The sequence below is a fragment of the Erithacus rubecula genome (genome assembly GCF_903797595.1).
Source record: "Erithacus rubecula genome assembly, chromosome: 8".
In the NCBI taxonomy this organism is placed as follows: Eukaryota; Metazoa; Chordata; class Aves; order Passeriformes; family Muscicapidae; genus Erithacus; species Erithacus rubecula.
Window position 1 is genome coordinate 14927410 of NC_136659.1, and position 21633 is coordinate 14949042.

A 21633-nucleotide genomic window follows, 5' to 3' on the forward strand; every position below is an offset into this window, starting at 1 on the left:
TCATATGATTTGATTTAAAAATGAAATAAAAACCAGCTTTAGCTCAAATAATAGTCAATTCAATACCAACATAATTTTGGTGGCTGTGCTAATGATGTCCAATACAGTTAATTTTCATTTTGATTTGGATTCCATTTTAAGATTCCATGATATGGTAGCTTTCTTTAATATTTAGAAAGAAATTGAGGATGGAATGGAACCTATCAGATAAAATTAGACATAGGAATTATTTATTGCAAGATAAACTACATATAAAATTACATTACTTCTGATTATTGCTAAGTTCAGTTACTTCATATTAAGCAGATCAGTGAAAATCAGTGCATTGATATACTGGTACATAAAATCCATGTAATGATATGTGACAGAAATTGAGCTAATTGCTGCCACCTATCTTCTTGCCATCTACTGGTTGGCAAGTTATTTAAAGTTATTTTATTATTTGGTGTTTGTAAATATTATAGGGACTCAGATTTTAAAATTAAGAAAAGATTCAGAGGGCGCTATTCAAATTTATCGTATCTCTATAACCTCTGATTATAGAGCCTCAAGTTTAGATTTGTTTTATGATCTTTATTTAATGTCTTTCTATAGGTGAATGATGATATTAATAATCTGAAGGAATTCTATAATTCAAAACCCCCTACCAACAAACAGAGAGACTGAAAATAAATTGCAGTAGAGTCAGCTATACTCAGTGGCAAAAGACTATAAAGAAGACTTTTTCCACCCAAGATATGGGTTGCTATTTCTTAATTTAGTGAATGTGGTGAGTATCATCTGAAAACTATATTGATTATTTTATACTTGCCTGTGATGAGGTCCAATTCTAGTTCTATGCCTGATGGATTGTGTATCTAGCTTTAAAGGGGGTAATGCTGATATATACTTTCAAAAGGAGAAAGTATTTGAGTGCTTGTGGTAATATAAGAAGTTTTGTGGTTAGCAATGGCAGAGCCCTTAATGTCCTAGTCCATGCATACAAATGTATTGCATGCTCATATCTGCTTTTCTCATGTTGAAAAGCATCATATACACAAGTACAATATAAAGTTTATTTTACTTCCATTGAGAGGCAGGGAGTCTTTACTGACTGAGTGTATGAATTCTACTAAAGAAATGGATGTTAAAGCTATTTCCTTGCAGATAATATTTCCCAGTGTCTCTACTTTCTGTCCAACAGCTACACTGCCTGCCATCCATGTTTAATTTTCTAACACATTCCTAAGGTGATTGTTTGAGATGTGCAGTCATTCCCTAAGCCCACGCCTACTAAAGTAATCCAAATTAATGAGGGCAACCTGAAACACCCAACTGTTCTTTCTGCTTTTATAGGAGGGACTGGGGGAGCAGTACAGCTGGGAAGGGAAGGGGAGGTGGTGTTGGTAACTACAGCAGGATGCAAGGTGAATTGGAAAAACCAGCTGAGGGAGGGAAGGGCATTACCCCAGTTCTCTGGTATTTCTCATAGGGGTTTCTACCTGAAAAGAGGAAAAAAAAACCAATATTCAAATACTAAACACTTTAGCTCTCCTGTTCTTCAGAGCTATTTGTTTGTCAACATGAAGGGGTGGTCTTTTCTTCACTTATTTCATTTTCCAGTTGCTATTATTCTCCAAAAGGCCATTTGGGGTACTTGTGCTTAGTCAGCTTTTCTTTATTTTGTCTGAGTGTAAAACAGACATCAGATGGCAATAATTCAGTCATTACTGACCTGCTCTATGTTTTAAAACTCCAGCTTTATATATCTACCCTGTTTCTGTTGATCTATGCCTATTTCTAGACAATATTAAGGGAAAAAAAATACTTAAACATATTATTTTTTCTCCAAGTTATACTAGAATAGTTGAGGTTTTACTAAGCCTTGTCTAAAATTAGAGGTTTTAAATTGTATATTATAAAAACGTGTGGAAAAAATGTCTTTTTATTTGCCAGGTAAATGAACGTTTATATTAGAAGTAGAAAAATCGATAAAAGTAACAGAAGATATCATATTAATCTGAATAAAGAAAGGAAAGAGCTGACTGATCTTTGGGCATCTGGAATTTTAAAATCACTCAAGTAAAACCCATGCAAGCAACAGTGCCAGATATTTAAAGAACAACTAAAAATCGTAAGTAAAATAGCTGGGAAGTGGTAAATAGTTCTAGACTGTTTTTAGAGACTCTCTCAACAACTATTATGGGTACTATTTAATAATGCGTGATGACCAGAGAGACACAATTCTAGTCCATAGTCTGTTCTCTATTCTGTCAGTCAGTCTTCAGAAATCATGAAATGTTTTTGATCTTTTTTTTCCTTACTCAAATGCATACAAGTCCAAGTCTCTGCTTTGAATTCTAAATTTTAATGGAGTTTAATCAATGCTTCACCAGGAATGATTTTTAAATTCTTTTTAAGTCACCATTTTTTTGAGACTGAAGAGCTGCTGAACCCAACTGTGTCCTAATAGCTACTGAAGTCGACCAGGCTCATACAGAAAGAGGACTGAAACCTTCTTGGCATGGGAAGAGTGTGCAGTGTTCCTTAAAAGAAACCCTTGCTAGGGTAGTATCAGAACCAGAAGCACCAGCTGGGCTTGTAGCTGCTGTATCTCTAGGGCAGCTCATCAGCACACCAGCACGTGTGTTATCACATAAACAGTGTGGCTGTGGCTCCTGCAGTCTTGTCTGAGTCACCCTTTTCATGCTGTCTTAGAGACATCCTATCACCCTTGTCACTCAGACACAGAGCCTTTACTGACACCATTTGAGTGCCTGGTTTGAGGAAGGTTTTTGTTTCAAATTTAGGTTTGACTTTAAATTTGTTGTTTTGTTTTGCTTTTTAATTTATTGCAGTTAGAAATGCTGAACTTTTGTATTCCTCTTTTAGACTACCCGTGGATTAGAGATTCTTCAGGAGGCCCTCCAGCTTGCAGTACAGTTGACCTTGGAAGTGACATTTTAATTGTTTTGGAGCTTCAGAAAAAGCTGAACGAAATGAAACCACACTATGAGGTGAGAAACCAAGCTAGTGGAGTGAAGGGTGCCTCAAAAGCTCTTTTTGGTCCTGTAAGGATCCACATCCTTATTGCCACAGACACTCTGTCTGGGGTTGGAGTGTTTGTTTTACAACAGTTTTCCAGGAGGAAGTGTTTGTGTGTGTTTATAAGGCAGGGGCACAGACATTTTGCCTTCAGTGCCCAGAGAATGTCCTGTACAGTGTTAGCTGTGTATTCAAGTGACACACAGGCATGGGGGTGGTGGAAGCACGAGGAGAGCATCAGCTCCATACTTTTGAATTTAGAGCAGGTCAGAGACTGAGGTGCATCACAATGACCTTTCTACCTGCTATGGATACTGTGAATACTCTGAGTTGAGCAATTCCCTCTGCCATTGCCCTTTAATTATGTTTGACTTGTTTCATGCAAGGTTTGGGTGATAGCTGAGATTTGTGCCTACCAAAAATACAGAATGTAGTGTTTTAAAGTACAGGGCATTGACTTCCCCCTGAGGCAATTTACCACTCTTAAGTGGTTATTTCATCAAATGTAAAGGAAAAATTGCAATTATGTTTGTGCAAATTTAGTAACTTCCGTGATTTTTGTTAGCAACTGAATGCTGAGCTTGAGTACCTGATAAAATTATTGGAATTGCCAAGCCTGAAAGGATTTCCTGTGAAAGAGAATTCTGAGAGGATAAGTGAGCTTATTCATTTTCATCAAACAGTCAAGGATGCAATAATAGAATATGATGAGATTTCAGCAAGACAGTCAAATTCCATCACATTAAAAAAGAAGTGAGTATAACATTTTAAAACATACTTTCTTCCCATTGTAGTTAAACCCTCTTTGGTTTGGTTCCTGTTGCTTTTCTTTCCTTTTCCCCAAAGAAATAATATTAATCAGCCTGGTGATTAAAATTGAAATCTTGAATCTAAACTGCATGAATCGGAGGAATTTAAAACTTGGATCTGAACCCAATTTTAATTATTTAAACCCAAGGGTAAGGGAAAAAAATTAAGTTATTTAAACAGACACTGATTTTCATTTTTGTATATTTCAGCTGGAATGTCTATCAAAATCAGGAGAACTGGATATTCCTGAAATATGTGGGGACCCTGAAAATGTGCACCGGCTAAAGCTACCTTGTGAATTCTCAGGAGAAACATGCACATATTAGACAGCTATATACTCTACTTATTACCCAGGGAGTGGATATCTTGTCTGCAGTGCAGCAACCTGTGAGTATAAGTAGGATGATTTATTAAATCAAGGATAAATATGAAAGATTATTCAACTCATCTGGCTGATTTTTACGTGTGCAATATATATTATATTTTTATATTTTATATATTTATATTTTACATAAAAATATTATATTATTATTTTTATGTATTACTCTGAGAAAAATATAGAGAGAGCCTTAAGGGAATTAGTCTTAAAATATCATTGTTAGAAAAAAAACCAAACCATACTTTAGTATGTTTTGTGAAGTTCAAGGCCCCGATGGAAATTTCTTAAATCTCTACTCTCCAATTCTGCTATTTTGTAAAGGTTGCTTTATTCTCCTATAAAGAAAGAATAACAGAAGAACAAAATTAAAATGCAATTAACGGTGTAATCTTATCAATGGATTCAGACTGATTTGCATGATATAATTTTGGAAAGGAATTGTTTATGCAGAGAATTGCTCTGTATCCATTCACTTAGTAAGAAAGCAGGACTTTCCTTATGACTTGGCTAGATTATTCTTATTGGCAGTCTGCTCTTCAGACACCATCCACTGATGGAAGAAAGGAGCTATTCTCCAGGGGGCAGAGGACTAGAGTAGGTCACTCCCTCTTTGCTCAGAGAAGACACTACGTTCAGGTTGTGACTTTGGCCCAAAAATTCCTCCCCAGACTACCAGTGGGTGAAACTGCTGTCCTTGCTCTCCTTCCAGTGGAGATTTAATAGTTTACTTTAGCCCATTGTGGCTGACTGTGCACTTTCTGCTGCAATGTCTTTCATTTTGAATTGGTTAAATCAATAAATTCCCTGAGACTGATAAATTTCTTTGTCTCTTTGCTCATTAGAACTGCTTGAATGTTTCTGTAAAGAATCTAAAGCAAGAACTTGCTAGATTTGAGTGTGACAGCATCAACTGGAGCTCCAGAGCTGAAAAGTATGAGGAAGAACTGTCACAGTATTTCCAACACTGCACCACTCAAGAGGATATAAATGAGGTAAATGGGATGAATCCCAGCACACTGAATGACTGTTAAAAGAGCTGTTGTGTTCTATAATGTGCATTACTGTGCTCCATATGTATGCAGAAAAACAGGCTTTGATTTTAGCAGCAACCTTGGATCTACACAGCAGCAACAGTAATCCATGGTTCATGGCTCTGCTGTTCAGGATTCTACCAAGCTGTTGGGCTGGCAATAAAATGCTTTCACTGTACCAAGAGGAGTGGAAATAGAGCAGCTATGTTTCATTTGGCTTTCAGCTCTGTCAGCTTCATATGAAACATGAGTCTTCATAATTTTTTCTTATGAAGTTTCAAACAAAAGTAGAATTTGTACATATTGCAGTTGTCAGGGCATTGGAAAGAACTTTCCCTATTTCAGTGAAAATTCAGAATAATCTTGTACTAACATTTTTTTCAGAAGTAAAAGACATGATACTTGAAAAACTGCTAGGAGGAAAGGAAATGTTCATTGGAATGAGAGATTAGAATTTAACATTATGGAGCTTAGGTTAGTAATAATTACTCAGATAATATGACTATCAACATAACATCTTGGTAGGACAAATACAAATGATTCACAATTAGCAAGCTACATTCATTAGATGTCTCTGCAAAACTTAATTTAGAAAAAACTTTTCAGGAAACTGACTTTCCCAGGGTGATCCATTAAAATAAGAGGCTGATGGGCTCTATACTTGATGTTCTGTAGATTGTACTCCTCTGCATCTGTGAAGCACAGAATGGGGATTCTGAGCTGGAAGGATTTCACAATAATGTTCCCTGTAGCATGAAGAATATGTAATAAAAATAGAGGATGCTGAAATTTATATATTCTTATTTTCATCTTTTGCTAAAAAAAATCCACACCTATGTAAAGACAGATTGGATTTTCTGAAAATAACCAAAGAAAAGGTGGCTGAGATTTTTCTCTCTTTTTAATGGGAAATTAATATTTGGGTTTTCTTCTTTTTAAAATAGTATTTGGTTACTCACCACAGACATAATATGGCAAAAAGTATATTTTGTTATCTGATGGTTATTGGATACTCTGTAAAATAACTTCATAGCAACTACTGTGTTCACTATTGGTTTTTTTTAGTTTATTTTTCTGTTTTAGTTGGGAAAGCTATGTTGATTGGTTAAGTTAAAACCTGTCATCCCCAAATCTAAATAAATCTTGTACATAATTAACTGAAATATACTAAATTGGCATGTTCATATATTTTCTTTAGGTTCCTATTGTTTACAGGTAATCATACAAGATGAAGGTATTTCCTAAACAAATATTTGGCTAATGTACCTGTATATGCATTAATATACTGCCATTTTCTTTTTTTTTTTCATTAAGTATTTATAACCAATTCTGTTTAAGGATCAATAAACCAGGCACTAGACTACTTCAAGAATATTATTTATGAGTATTACCTTCAGTATTTTGAATTCTGTCAATTTTATCATCAGGAATTGAACATTGCTAGTACGTAACAGACCTGTCTAAATGAACAATTTATTTACTATCTACTGTATCTAAGCAAATAAATATTTCATGTGCCAGCAGCAAGTAGCAGCTGTTCATGGCTGTCATATAGCAAACAGTCAACCAGATAATGTAGTAGTGATTTACCAGTTTATAGAGCAAACTTTAAAGCTGACTGAAAATATTTAGGATTCTGCTGTAAAACATTAATTTATGTTTGATGTGATTAATGTGTGTAAATACAACATGTGAAGTAGAGTTTAGGACTCATTAGGACCCATCTCATTTCTTCTTCACCATGTCATTATTTGTGCACTTATGGAAAGATATGACTGGAAATATGGATTTTAACCATAAATGGTAAGAGTTATCTTTATTCACAGGTCAGTGGGAACTGATATGTAGCCACATTTCTCACCATGATATTTATTCTGATTGTTGCCCCAGGAATAAAGTAGTCATTAATGACTTGAACAGCATCTTTTTTTTCTCCACTTTTTGTTTGACTGTTTCTTGGTCTTTGTGACTTGGAAAATCTGTTTTCAGCCATGTGCTTTTATGGGGATCTTTGATTGTTGATGCTATGAAGAGTTTTGTATATGAATAGAGAGGGAAAGGTGAGGGATTAACAACATTAAAGTTCCTTTTAGGGTGGCTCAGACAGTAATCAAAGCATTTACTGGAATGGTATTGTTAACAAAAATGTTTAAAGCATTTTATAACTTGATTTTTCCATTTATTTTGTGGTCCTGTGACAAATTTGAGCAATTGGTACTTAAACCCCTCTCCTCCACTATCATTCTCCACCTGTGGCAGGGCAGCTCTAGTTAGGAATAGCTGCCTGATTAAAGACTATGACCCAATAGACAAGGTACAAAGTCCCATTGAAGCAGTGGGCTGAAGCCACTGGAGCATATTTTGATGCACAGTCTCTTCACTATTTCTCATTTAATCTTGCAAAACTGAACTATGTTTAGATTTCTAGAAATTGGAAACTATGCAGTGCCCTTGGTCCAATTGCTGATGATAAAAGGAGCTGTGCAAATGCAGTCTGATATACTGGTCAGAGCTGAATCTGGTTTTTCCACTGAGGCTAAAAGAGAAGAGTGGCAGCAGCTGCAGACCTTTGACACACAAGCCATCATATCTGAAACAAGGAGATCTAATTTCACATACTGCTATGAGGAGAGCCTCTGGCCTTATAAATTATCACTACTGGTCTGTATGTGCACAAGGCAGTGAAATAAACTAAAACTCTTGTTCATCTTTTCTTTCCCACAAACTTGAAGCAGCAAATGAGAGTCTTGTGTTCTGAATAATAAAATACTGTTCTCTAGATGTGATTATATTAACAGAGGGCTTTTAGACAGACTTTATTATTCTGTGTACTTGAGTGGGATAAAGTGCTTAAACTAATTGGAGATCACAGGGCCAGTGATAGAATTCCCTTCCTTTCCATTACACTGAGTGAGCACCATCTGTTTATTCACTCCTGAAATAATGTGGCAACATCCCACTAGATGAAATGAAAATGAAAAATATATCCCTTGATGGATTAACATTAGTATATAATAATAATAATAGTGATTGCTTGTTAGCTGTTCCAATAACAGTAGCTGCAAAATAAGCCTTCATTACTCCCTGGATTCTTTGGCAGGGAGGACAAGGGGGGCAGGGTGAAGTCTGTAGGATTTTTAATATTAAAAAAGCCTCAAATACATATTTAGGTATTCAGTTGTAGATCTGACCTGAACTTGTTAACACTGATTAAGTCAGTTATTTTCATTTGTGTATCTGGAGTAACAGATTCTAGAGCATTAGAACTTCTCCATTTCTTTATATTACTGCCTTTAAATAAATATACTTTTATATAATTTATTCATTATTATTGTTATACATTATCCTAAAAGCAAAATATTATCTACCTGAAGGATCTGAAATTCTAAAATCAATATTTTGGTCATTTTTATATTCTTTCATTTCAAATATTATTAATTAATTACAAATCATTTGAAAATCTGATCATGGAATGGCAAGGTAATTAAAATAGTACTGATTTTAAGCATGTTTTATGTTTGTCTGATTCTTGTATCTCTTGCTTAAAGAAATTTTAAAGTAACAGTAATATCTGAAAAGAGTTTTTCAAGTTGCAAAAAGAGAAAAAATGTAAGGAAAACTAAGCTTAAAAATTTCATAGGCCTTTAAAAATGGTTTATCTTAATGGTTTTGATATCCTCATTTATATAAAATTGATAATGAAAAAATACATATGGTTTATTAAATGCCCACTTGTGAGACAATATTAAAGAAAACATAATTGTCACTTAAAAATAAAAGATAAAGAATATAACTACCCTGTATTATCATTAGTTCCCATGGTGTTTATTTACCATGGGTTTAAAGTTTGTTCTTCATATATGGCTCTATGGAACTAAGGATGCTTTGAGATGGCATAGTATTACTAATTTCTATATTAATTTTTAGTATTTAAATTGTCCATTATACAGCTCTTGAAAAACCTAGACTGATGTGTGCTGATTTTTCTTTTTTTGCTAACAAATATGTTTACACTGTTGCAGCTCAGAGAATCATTTAAGGATCTCAAAAAGAAATTCAACAATTTGAAGTTTAACTATATGAAGAAAACTGAAAAAGCTCGAAATATGAAAGTACTTAAAATACAGATTCAGCAAGTTGATACATATGCAGAGAAGCTACAGGTAATAGAAATTCTAGGCTCAGTAAAGGCTTCACCAGTTGAATTACTTGGCCTATGCCAAACACATCACAGGAGATTGCCACATCACAGAATTTATTGTGCACTTCCCTCTTACTTTTCTCATTATACCCTCCCTGTCTATCATTGACTGACACATTTTTCACCGTTCTATTCCTGTTATTCTGCCACTTCAGTGAAGTGATGTTAACTCAATTCCTGACTTCACTCCTTTAATCCCCCATCATTTTTCTGTTTAATCTTTTATTCTTGCCTCTACTGTGTGACCTGGTCTTTCTTTTCCTCGAAGAAACCCAAAATAATCATGTCCTGGATCAAGCTACTCTCTTGTCTTTCTGATTTAATCATGTAAGGTTAAATTTTTTCTTCAGAGCCTTTGTCTGCATTCATTGCCTGGAGTTGATCATGCCCATTTGCACCTTAGAACCCTGTTAGCCTCACCCATTTTTTGCATTCACCAGAAACTCTCCTTCAATGGTCTTTTTAGCTGCAAGTCATGCATGACCATGTTTAATTACTACAGATATTTCTTTATTTTTAAGCTGAAAAAGTTAGCTTAATTACACCTTTCATAAATATAATTTATATCATTTTAATCAGCTTTGCAGAGGCCCTCCAGTTTTCTTTGATTTCCAAAAGAGCAACTTCTAATTTTGAAAACAGGACATAGGATGAGAAATAAGTTTGTATGGTTTTCTCCCGCTTTTTTTATATTGTTTCCAAAAATAGAAACATTTTGTTGTGGTATTTGACATTGCAATGTCTTTTACACAGATTCTTAAAAAGAAGATGGACAGTTTAGAGAAGAAAGTCATTTACCCTTTTGCAAATGAACCTAATGCTAAAGTTCAGGTTCTCTTGGGCTCAATCAGTGACTTACAAAAACAGCTGAATGATTTTAATGTGGTTGTGGAAGATTACAAGCAAAATCTGGATCTCATGGAGCATCTGCAACAGATGATGAAAGAGGTACTGATAAACCTGGCATCCCCACTGTGGCTGCAATAATGATCCAGCACAGGGAGAGATAAAAGTGCTTTAACTGCCTCAAGGTTAATCTGTACTTTCCAAAAGTAATGAATTGGTAAAAAAGGGTTGGGTTTTTTTTTTTTTTTTTAATTGTTTCTTTCTAAATTTGCAATGAAAGAGGGAAATGAATGTGCAGTGGGCTTGAAGCACCATTAGTAATGAAATAATGTTTTTCAGGTTAAATTTAAGTCAGGTTTAAGGCATACTGTATGCCACTCATGGATCATGGAAAGTCTAAGAATTATCCAGTCTATTCTGCAACAGCTTCAACTGCAGATAGTAATTGATTGTAATGCAGGTTTTTTTATCCCTCAGTGTCAATTTTGGTTTGAAGATGTGAGTGCAACAGTGATTAGAGTTGGTAACTACTCTGCAGAATGCGAAACAAGAGAAGCAATAGAGACTCTCCATAAGCAGTTTAATAAATTTATTGAACCTGCAGTGCCTCAACAAGAAGAAAAAATCCAGCAGATTATGGATCTTGCTAGACAGTTATATGGTGAGGAGATGTCTGGTAATGCACTGTGGGGACAAAATGCAGTAACTTGGGATGGAAGTATGCAGGCTCCCAGAGTTCATTTTGTTCATTTAGGAAGAAAATCCAATGAATTAAAAAAAAATAAATGTTGTTTTAAAATATTGGTTGAAAGAGGTGAAGGATTTCAGAACAAATATTTACAAAAAGTGAAAATATGAAAGTACTCAGTAGTCTGATATTTATTTAGTTTTCTGTATACAGCCTCAGTTCACCTTGAAATCAAAATGTCCTTCCAATATTCATGAGCTTGGAGTTAAGATTTCATGGCTTAAGCTCTCTCATAACAGGCAAGCCTTTGAAGCCAGAGGATATTATAATGATATACATCAGTGCTGAATTAATTTTTTATATTATAACTGTGAATAACTGATAGGATTTGATTGCCAAATTTTTATTAGCAAATAATGTAGACTGCTATCTAGATACCGTATTTGCAATTGTATTTATTTGGATCACTGTTGACCAAAAAAAATGAAAGTCAAAACAGTTTGTATTTTGCTGTGCTTTTTTCTGCTTGTAATTTTTATATACCTTTTAAAATATCCAAAGATAGGGTGACAATCCAAACATGCAGGAATTTTGTGTAACCTATCAATTCAAGTAGTAAAGCTAAAAAAATTTCAGCACACTGGGCTTTTAAATTCCTCTTCACTTAGTGGAAAGAATATTTAGTGAGCACAGATAATTTCTTTTTTCTTCTCTCACTTTATTATTTTTTTAAGCCTTCTCAATAATTCAAACATGCCTATCTGCAGGAACAGATTTTTGACAACAGGTGATTAGGAACTCCAGGAGAAAGAAATTGCTTCGTGTCTTTCAAGTCATTATATGGGAAAAAACTTCTCCATCCTGCCTTTGTTTCATATTTCATATAACAGGGATGTAAGTGCCTCCTAGTTGTATAATGTGGCAACGAGTTTAGGGGACACTTTATGAAGTCAGCATCTTTTAAAGCAGTATTACTAACCAGAGGGAAGCCCTGCAGAAACTGAGGACTCATCTCAAGTAAGCAAGTACAAGCTGGGAAAGCACATTACTGTGAATGACAATTCCTCCAGCAAAACAAAAAACAGAAAAATGTGTTTATTGTAGTACCTTGGGGTACCAAACTACGTTAATTGTTGCATGTCTGGTTGAGGAATTCTGTTCAACTTTCATGCTGGTTTGCCTTTGTAGGTAATGAAGAAGGAAAGAAGTATGTTGAAAAAACTGTATTAAAGTATGAAGAAATCATGAATTCTGTTGATGGGTTGTGTAGATCTCTGAGAGAACTTAAGGAGATAAAGGTACATTTTTTAGACTGGAGAATGTATTGAATCTGCATCAATTTATCATGTTTGAGAAATACCATTAATTACTTCTTAATTGTTTCTTTTTCTATTACTTTAGATAATGATTGTAATGAATCAATGAATTGCTACTAAATAAGTGGGCACTAAATATTTCTTCTAATTTTCTTTTTCTTTGTTTCTTCCTGAATTGTAACTCCTTTCAAGAAACACTTTGGGGAAAATGTAAATTTTTCTTTGACTATCTAGACAATTAATTTTTTTTCATACTTCTTCTTCCTTTGGTATTGTAATATAAGTAACTGCCAGAGCTACAAAATACCAACCAACCTTGCTTAGGAAGGTTAGGAAAAGACATCCTGAAAAATAAGTTGTGTTAAAGCCGAAGTAATTTGAGTTAGAAAAGCCTTGTATTTACACAAATTTTCAAGACAAGTGGAATTTCAAACTAATTTTACTACCTTATTTTAAATAATTTTCATAAAATCATTTAATTTTTCTTAAAATATAGCTCTGCAACTATTTGAAATTGAAAGGTTTTGGTTGTTTTTTGTTTTTTTTTTTTAACTTTATGTAGTATTGTGAGATTTAAAATCTAATCTTCTTATTGAACATTTCCAGAATATATCAATAGCCAATGGGTCTTATGAAGAATAAATAACTCAGCAAACTGTCTACACAGACATGTGCCATCTGTATGGAAGGTTGTGACTATAAATTGAGTTTCACTTCCTGCTAATTTTAAGGCATGACAAATTAAGGGGAAATATATTGTATAATATTTCCTAAATTTACATGGCTGCTGAATGCCAGAAAAAAGCTTTGATTTTTTTCAAGTGCAAAATTAAACACTACTTATTCTTCCTAAAAGAAAAAAAATAGACTGAAAAGATCACATTGAATTTTTCACTTGTTTAGTGCTAGAATGGAAAATTAATAATGCAGCATTCTCTCATAAGAAACTTGTTTAAGACTATAACTTTGGCTGGACAGCTAAAGATATGGAAGGCACACAACTGTAACTGTAAAGCTTTTGGCTTTCTATTTCTGTTATGTTATATTTTATGCTTAGGCCACATTCTTCCCTTTCCACCTTTTAAAAAATTTGGTTATAGAGGCCCAGTCTTATATAATGAAGAATTATAGCCTTATATACTGAAGAATTATAGTCTTCTATAGTTTCCCTGCCTTAGAAAAGATCCTGTCAGCTTTGAAAAATGTTGTTATTGCTTGTCCTAGAATGAATTGATTGGGGTTTGTTGCATTTTTTTTGCCATAAGTAATTTACACCTGTGCTGATGACAGATTTTCACTTTGGTGTTTTCTATGTTTGTACAGAGTACAAGCCACTGTGTAGCTAGCAATTCCTACCTTCTACTGTGTACAAACTTACTTAATTTTCTTTTCATATGGCAGAAAGTTGGTTTTTCTGAAGAGTTGATTGCTGTTAAAATAGAAGAAAGAAATGGTCAGGAAGCACGTGAGACTGTTAAAGTGGAGCAAAAGCAGCAGGTTAGTTCAGTTAATTGTTTTTTTTTTTGATAGCTAGAACTCTTTCTTAAAAGGCTCTGAGCATTGCTAGAAAGGTCCTTGTTTTTAATCTTAAAGCATCCATTGGGATGGGTGTTATCAGTGTAGTCTTGGTCAATTGTTTATTAGTTATTTCAGTTATCCCTTTCCCTTCTATCCAATCCACATATTCTTCCCTATGAATTTTTATTTTCTAGCATTTTTTACATGTTTATGTTTACATGTCTGTATATTTCCTTTTCTAAAAACTATTCCTTTCCTAACCTTTTACCAATTTTCCTTTGGTGCTATTGCCACAGTATTCTTAATGTGACTCAGTTCTTTTTGTGACCATAAGAGAGCTTCTTGAACTCTCTCCTTTAAAAATAAAGCTTAAGGGAATATAGGAAGTAATGGGGGAGACTGCTGACAGTATTCCCAGAGCCCTAGAGTTCCTATGATGTCTACAAGTTAGGAAAATATCTGATTTATAAGTAATATTCTATGAGAGAAACATAGTTCAGAATTTGAACTAAATAATAGTGGAAATGATTATTTGTTGAATCATTAAGGTCTTAATGAGGAAAAAAGTGGGATTTTAAAACATGTTTCTTTCAGGTGGTACCAGGTGAACTGCTTACAAATTCAGAAAGCATTGCTGAGAAGAGAAGTAATAGTCTGTATCCTCCAGGCACTAAACAAGTATGTGTTGTTCATATCAATTTACATTTAATCAGATTGATGGGCATCATTGTGTATTCTCCAGGGAATTTCACACCTTAATTTGCTGCATTTCAAAAGTGAGGACTATTGTTATATTAATGTACTTTGATTATATTCTCATTTGCAGTATCACCAAAAACCTCACAAAACAAGCACATCAAATCAGTTAAAAAACAGTGGGAATAACAGGAAACCGAGAAAAAAGGATAGAACACAACTGCAGCTGTCAGTAGTTGAGTAGGATATCATGTCAAATACAGTTTGCTGTAATATTGGTATGACACTATGGAAGAAATAATAGAACTAACCATCAAATAATCATCTTTATCCTCATCTCAAAACACTTAAGTTCCATTTCAGTTGCCAAGATTCTCTGCATCAGGGATCATAAACAATCCAATGGAGGGATTGCATTCATGTTGAGGACATTTCACAAAAGATAAGATAAGACTGAGTATGCATTTAGAAGGATAAAAATCCAAACAGACCAACATCTTTTATTCATGGTTATACAATAAAATAATATGAAAGTTTACAAATTATCAATTAATGAATGAAATCTTGGAAATGCAGCAAAGCAAAGCTATGTTTTTTGAAATCAATTACTTTAGCTTAAAGAATATTTTGAAGGCTTGGTATCCTGGATGCAAATGTAAATAATTTGCTGTGCAAAATAGTCTGATAAATTGGAGTGGGTGGTAATATATTAAGTCCTCAGAAAGGTAGGATCCATTGGTAACAGATTTGGAGATCTAAAAATTCCATTTTGAAAGCAGATAGCATAGACAAATGCTGCAAGATATTAAACAGTGATGTTATGTAGAAATTCAACTAATACCATCCCCTTCACCTCAGTATAAACTGTCCTGTAATCTGCTGATGACCCAAAATTAAACCTAACTAATTTTCTTACCTCCATTCCAAGTCAGTGGGAGTTTCAGCATTGACTAGAAGCCCAGATTTCCTTCAAAATTTTGTGACTGCTCCAAAGAGCCTCCTTCAGGACAATCACCTCAGCAGATGTCCATAGCTGTGTTTTGCTAAGCCACAGCTTTGTCTGTCCCCATCAGGCTGAGTCCCAGCTGCCAAGGAGAGAAGTCAAGGGTATGCAGAGTAGAAATCATATAAGGGTTGTGGCAACTCTGATGCCTCTACCCTTTTCATCACTCCATACTTCATGTAAAGAAGGAGCAGGTTCATCTCACTGGAGCTTTGTATATGGGCCAGCAATCTCTAATTTCATCTGTACCTCTACAAGCTGCTTTCCCAGCACTAATTTGCTTCAAATATAACTCTCTTTAAAGTGTGCTAGACCTTCTTGTGGCACATTGACCCTCCTGCTGTTTTGGTGCCATGCTGCCAAAGCCTATCTGGCAGCTTTCTCACTAAGCTCACCTGTCATTCTTGCCCACAGCATTTTCTCCAGGGTCTTCTTCCATCTCTTCAGGGGTCAGAGTTCATTAGGGGATGCTTGTGAGAAACACTTTTATAGTAGAACTTGAAATTCATCTTACAACTGAATTGTTTAGTGAAATAGACACAGTAAAATCCCAACCTTCTTCCAGTCATTTTTTATTCATAGATCTGGCATGAATCACATTGTTTTGAAATGACAAATGTAGTAACTTGGAAAAGACTCTATATTAAAACTAACATGTCCAAAGGACTAGGATACATATGAGGTTCTATTACTTCTGGGTTTTTAAAAACTTTTTGCACTAATTGTTTGATTGTATTTAGAGCAGTAAAGCAAAAAGAAAACCAAAACAAATATACCACCACACTTTTGAACTTGTTACCTCCAAAGAGACCTGTTTTGGAAAGTAATGAAATTCAGTGTATCACCCAATTTATTTAAGTGGGCAGTTTATAGGTAATAGGAACACTGCTTAGTAGATTACATATTTGTGTATAGAACCCAGCAATGAGACAGTAACTTAAGAAAACATTATGCATGAATTTTTGCACAAATGAAATCAATCTGAATATGTGATTACATTCATGCATTACAAAAATCAAGAGGCAGAGAAATAATTAACAAAGCAGATAATGTCTTTGGTGCTTTGTGATTAAAATTAATGCATTTATGCCTCATCCAATTCTCTTTGAAACATGATGAGAGAGATTTAATTTTCCTGGATCCAAGTTAACATAAAAATAATTTTTGCATTGCTTTTCTTTTAATATTTAGGAGGATTCTGTAACAGCTGGCAAAATTAAAAAAAAAAAAAAAAAAAAAAAAGAAGGAAATATAAAATGCTTGGAAAATGTTATAGAGGTGTTGGTTTAATTATTTGAGCATGACTGACAACTCTTTTTCTTAAAGAAACATGTCCAGGAACTTGGCTGTTCATTTCTTTTTATTGCTATATAACTGTGTTCCATTTAGATGTAATTAGGCCACCTACTCTTCCGCCTCCATCTTCCCCTTGAAAATGCTCATATAAACAGAAGCTACAGGAAATCCACAAGTTGCCCTTTTTTTTTATAGTAAGGTACCTTTTATTTTATTGTTACTGCTATAGATGTATATACATGATTATAATAATATTTTCTAGAATCTATTTGAGCAGTTTAAAATTCCAGTGAGCTGCTGCAACATTTTCTGACAGATTGTCTTTTGCCCCATTTCCTTTCTCCTCTCAGAATACTTGAAGCTTAATTAGAAGAAATATTGTTGCTAGATTTTGCCTGACAAGGGGATGTATTAAATGCTAACTCATTCTTTGTTTTTCTTTTTCTTCTTTCCTTTCTCTTCTCTCCCCTCCTAGATTCAGGAGAGGAACATGTTGGCTGATATTGCGGTTATCTTTCCAGCTGGTGAGGATCTTGTTTCACAGGATACAGAGCAGTCATCTTCAGCCAAAGAGGATAGTTTGCAGAGTGAATTCCTGGCAGAAGAAACACCCTCTGGAGATGAATATGAGTGTATATCACCCGATGATATGTCTTTGCCACCGCTTTCTGAGACACCAGAATCCAACCTCTTGCATTCTGAAACAGAGCTAGAAGAGCAGTGCTGTAGTAGTTCTCATAGTCTGCATGTCAGCTCCTATAGCTTGCAAATGCAGAAAACCACTAGAACGGTGAAGCTGATGGAAGCATCTGACCTCTTAACAAAGTCTGCTTCTGCTGATGCTACAAATAATAGAATGGAAAGCCCATCAGATCACTTTGAAAAGTTTTGTATCTCTTTAACAGATCCTGGTCCAGAAGTCAGAGCAGTATCTCCTTTGACTTGTAGCTCACAAGAAATATCTGAAACTAGCACTGCTTCCTGCTCTATAAAAGCCAAACCAGTGCATAGCATGAAGAGTGAAATGTGCAAAACACATTTACAGCACCTTGAACTTCACAAAAGCATGGCAGAAGCTCAAGAAAAGTTGCATGCCTTGAATAACTGTACTAAACCCCAGGACAGGCTGCATGCTTTGCCTGATGCATTCTCAGGTTTCGTGTTTCAATCAGACACCACCAGAAGCTGTCAGAGGCAGATGGTTACCCGAGAAGAGATTAAAAGTTCTTCAGAAAAGAACAGCATGGCCAGCCTAACTGGACAGGCGCCTAACTTCTCCCAGCTTCTGTCTAACAAAACCGTCCTGGAAGGGTCTCCAGTAACTTTGGAAGTAGAAGTAACGGGATTCCCAGAGCCTACACTGACATGGTGGGTAGCTTGCAATGAGAAGCAGTAAGTAAACCTGTAGGGAGCTACCACAAACCCCTTGTAACCAGATCAGTTAATCTGTAGGCTAGAATAAATGGCTTGTATCCTTTCTACTCCACACTTCTGCATGATTTCCACTTTCAAAATTGTTTTCAACAATTAACCACCTCGAAATAATCTGTACCAAATTTAATGAATAGGAATATCAAACTACTGCAAACATATCCAATGTTTTTAAGCAAAAGCATCATATGGTTTTCATATTCTGGAATATGGCATTCTTCTTGTTCAATGACTTCCTAAAATCATTGCATGCTTCAGATTTACCATAAATAAATTCACCTGCATTTTCCCAGGTTCGTATGGACAGACACATAGATGTGCATGCACACTGAGAAATTTATATAGTCACAACATAGATGGGGACACATTGATACATATGTAAAATTCAGATATCAAAACTGAGGTTACAAGTTTAAAAAACCCACCTTAATATCTACACTGAGAATCAATTTTATATAATATATTGGTGTTCATGGTCTATCTCTTTCTTAATTGCTATGTGTCTATTTAAATTACTTAATATTGGTTTTTGGAGAAATACAGATAATGTAATGTAAACATCTGAACTCTAAAAATTTCCTGCCAAGAGGGGCAGGATTTCAAGATTTTTTTCATAGTTCTGTGTGTTGTGGCATGTATCCCTCCAATTTTACTGCATTTGTCTTTTCTTCCATTAGTCACTTCACTTCACTTATTCCATTAGTCTTTTAAAATGGAGGCCTTTCTTTTAATGTACTAAAATTAAATATGCCTCTTACTGGAAAAAAAAATTGATGTTAATATTATTATTACACATTAAAAATAATTAAACTGAAGTTTTTGTTAAACTGAAACTTTTTCAGTGGCACTGAGAAAAATACTGGACACTACAACCTTGGTGCTATACTCTGTTATCAATAAAGTTACCTCATTTTTAATACCAGTATTGTACAGATTGAGGAGTATTATTGGTGAAACAAGATATTCATTTTATTGTAAGAAAGCATTAGTTCAGCTCAAAAATATACACACTATTGGTAGATTGTCTTTCAAAAAGGTAGCATTAAAGAGGAATAATTTTGCAAGTTAGAAAATTGTGAGAATAGAAAAAAATTATGGTTTTTAATTAAAAATTTACCAGTATGGTATATTTTGTACTGGTAGAAATTTCTTTGGATATACATGTCGAAAAATGTTTTTGTGTTTGTGTTAGGTTAAATGTAGCCTATGCTGAAACATCAAGGGGCAAGAAGAGCCAGTACTTTCTGTAATTTCCATTTTTAAATGAGGAGTCAATGCCAGTACAGGGTGACAGATCCTCAGGTGTTACAATATGAACTCACTGAAGTAATTCCTGATACATTGTTCTGTCCTGTCTGATGGTGTGAGCTAAGTCAGTGTTACGTGGGCTGGGAGACAGGAAGGTTCTTGGCTGTCCTTTGTACTGAAGATATCAGTTTAGAAGGTTTGTTTGTTGGTCTTTTAGAACCTATTCAATAGCTGGATGTGGACTCACTCAAGACCTTATTATCAAAAATGTCTCATCCCAAAACCGGGGGCCCAGGCCCCTATGCTACCTCTCTAATACTGCAGTGAGAGAATTGTGACTTGTCTGTTGAAATCCATTTTCAGAACCACATTCTCTACTGTGAAGAGTGTATTATCCAATAATTTGCATCAACTGTTGGTGCATATTGACAGACTAAGTTTAAACTGAGAAATGGGAGCACAGCAGTTCTCTGTCTCTGGCTGTTACTGTGGTGTTACAGAGATTGTCTGAATTTGCAAAGCTCTGTGTGACATGCAGTGATAAAACTGACTTGAAAACTGACTCTCTGCTTCAGGTACAAGAAGGGCCAGAAACTGACTGCAGATGAGCACTTAAAGCTTTTGCAAAAGGAGACAAAGCATACTTTGTTCATTCAGAAGGTGTGTGATAAAGATGCTGGCCTCTATGTTGTTCGGGCTAAAAATTTGAACGGCACTATCTCCTCAAGTGCCATTCTCCACGTGCAAGGTAACAGGCCACTTATTGCAAGAATAGACTGGGTAATGCTGTGTGTCATCTATATTAGTGTATCACTAATGTACTGGCTATTCACAAAATAAGTACAGTATTGACTGCACCGGACTTAATTATCACACGTTGAATTTATTTTCTTACACTGCTTTTTCACAATGTGTATCAAACCACTTTTCATGTCAAAATGGATATATTGCTTGTTTCTTTATTGCCAGTATTATGTGTTTATTCTACTTCCTTATAGTGATGTTGAGACAAAAACGTACTAAGATATTTCTAGAATCTGAGACTGAGTGTTGCTTTCTGAAAAATGTAGGCATTCCAAAGCATTGGAAATAATTTTAATGGTTGTAGGTTTTAAGTGGCATAATAGAGCCTGGTAAAGTGCTGTATATTTTGGGATATGTCTTCTTTTGGGATGGGGTGTGGAAGGTCTTGGAATTTTTTTAAACATAGAATGTATTTTTTCCAGCTACATATTTGCTTGTATGCTTACAAAAAATGATTTTTAGGACAAAGCTTCTTAGTAAAGGTATCACACCATGCATGATTGAACTAACATAGATCAGATCTAAGTATGTCTCAGCCCAGCATATAGTCTCCACAAAGGAAAGCTGCAGTAATTCCAAGAGTTGTGATTGTGCTACAGAACTGACCCAGAACCATCAGGATATGTGTAAGTGGCATCTAGCACACAATAGAACAAATGTTTACAGAATGACACATTCCAACATTCCACTGTGCTTAAATAGATGTCTGTGATACTTTCTCTGCCTTCTTACAAAGTTAAAGAAACAAATATTTCTCATAATCCTCTAAAATTTTAGTTTGACAAAAATAATAATTTTGAAGTGAACATTTATGGACATTTAAAAATTTTTATACACTGATTTCTAACAGAATCAACCAAATTGGGGAAATATCCAAAAGTGTATTCAAATTCAAAACAAAATCAGTCAAACAATTATCCTTTAACTTCAAAGCAGTAAATACAAACCAATACTTTGTTCACCTAGAGTTTGTATTTCCTTCTTGACAAGGACAACCACAAATATATTTCTTATGAAAGGTCTAATTTGCTTAATTATTACATAACAATGATGTAATTTTGCCAGTGGAAGACTCAATTTATAAATCCTCAAATATAACTTCATTCTTTAACCTCAGTATTTGCTGTATTTATACAGTAAAAAGAGTTGGCAAACATCTACATGACTTTGCCTTCATCTTTTGTTTACCAGCTTTCGTGTTACAATTGCATTGTTGTCGAAAATTTTAAGAGGAAATATTTACCTTCTCTTGAATAATTTGCTGGAATGAATTAAACCTTTTACTGTGTAGCATGCTATGAAAAGAATATATATTGTGATTGCTGAGGGTCAGGTATTTTGG

The 21633-nt window shown here is 34.6% G+C and overlaps 1 protein-coding gene across 1 annotated transcript in view; it reads left to right on the forward strand.

Annotated features, from left to right (window-relative positions):
- Positions 1 to 21633, forward strand: part of CCDC141 (coiled-coil domain containing 141) — a 54270-nt gene that overhangs the window by 26261 nt on the left and 6376 nt on the right. Inside the window, 24 exon segments of the mRNA XM_079310410.1 lie at positions 595 to 639; positions 641 to 678; positions 680 to 744; positions 747 to 769; positions 1936 to 1945; positions 1948 to 1989; positions 1992 to 2033; positions 2036 to 2073; positions 2075 to 2113; positions 2872 to 2917; positions 2920 to 2996; positions 3590 to 3734; positions 3737 to 3777; positions 4044 to 4120; positions 4122 to 4221; positions 5056 to 5205; positions 9267 to 9407; positions 10199 to 10393; positions 10769 to 10952; positions 12168 to 12277; positions 13697 to 13792; positions 14408 to 14491; positions 17284 to 18176; positions 20063 to 20235. Coding sequence (XP_079166536.1) covers positions 595 to 639; positions 641 to 678; positions 680 to 744; positions 747 to 769; positions 1936 to 1945; positions 1948 to 1989; positions 1992 to 2033; positions 2036 to 2073; positions 2075 to 2113; positions 2872 to 2917; positions 2920 to 2996; positions 3590 to 3734; positions 3737 to 3777; positions 4044 to 4120; positions 4122 to 4221; positions 5056 to 5205; positions 9267 to 9407; positions 10199 to 10393; positions 10769 to 10952; positions 12168 to 12277; positions 13697 to 13792; positions 14408 to 14491; positions 17284 to 18176; positions 20063 to 20235 — 2854 coding nt within the window.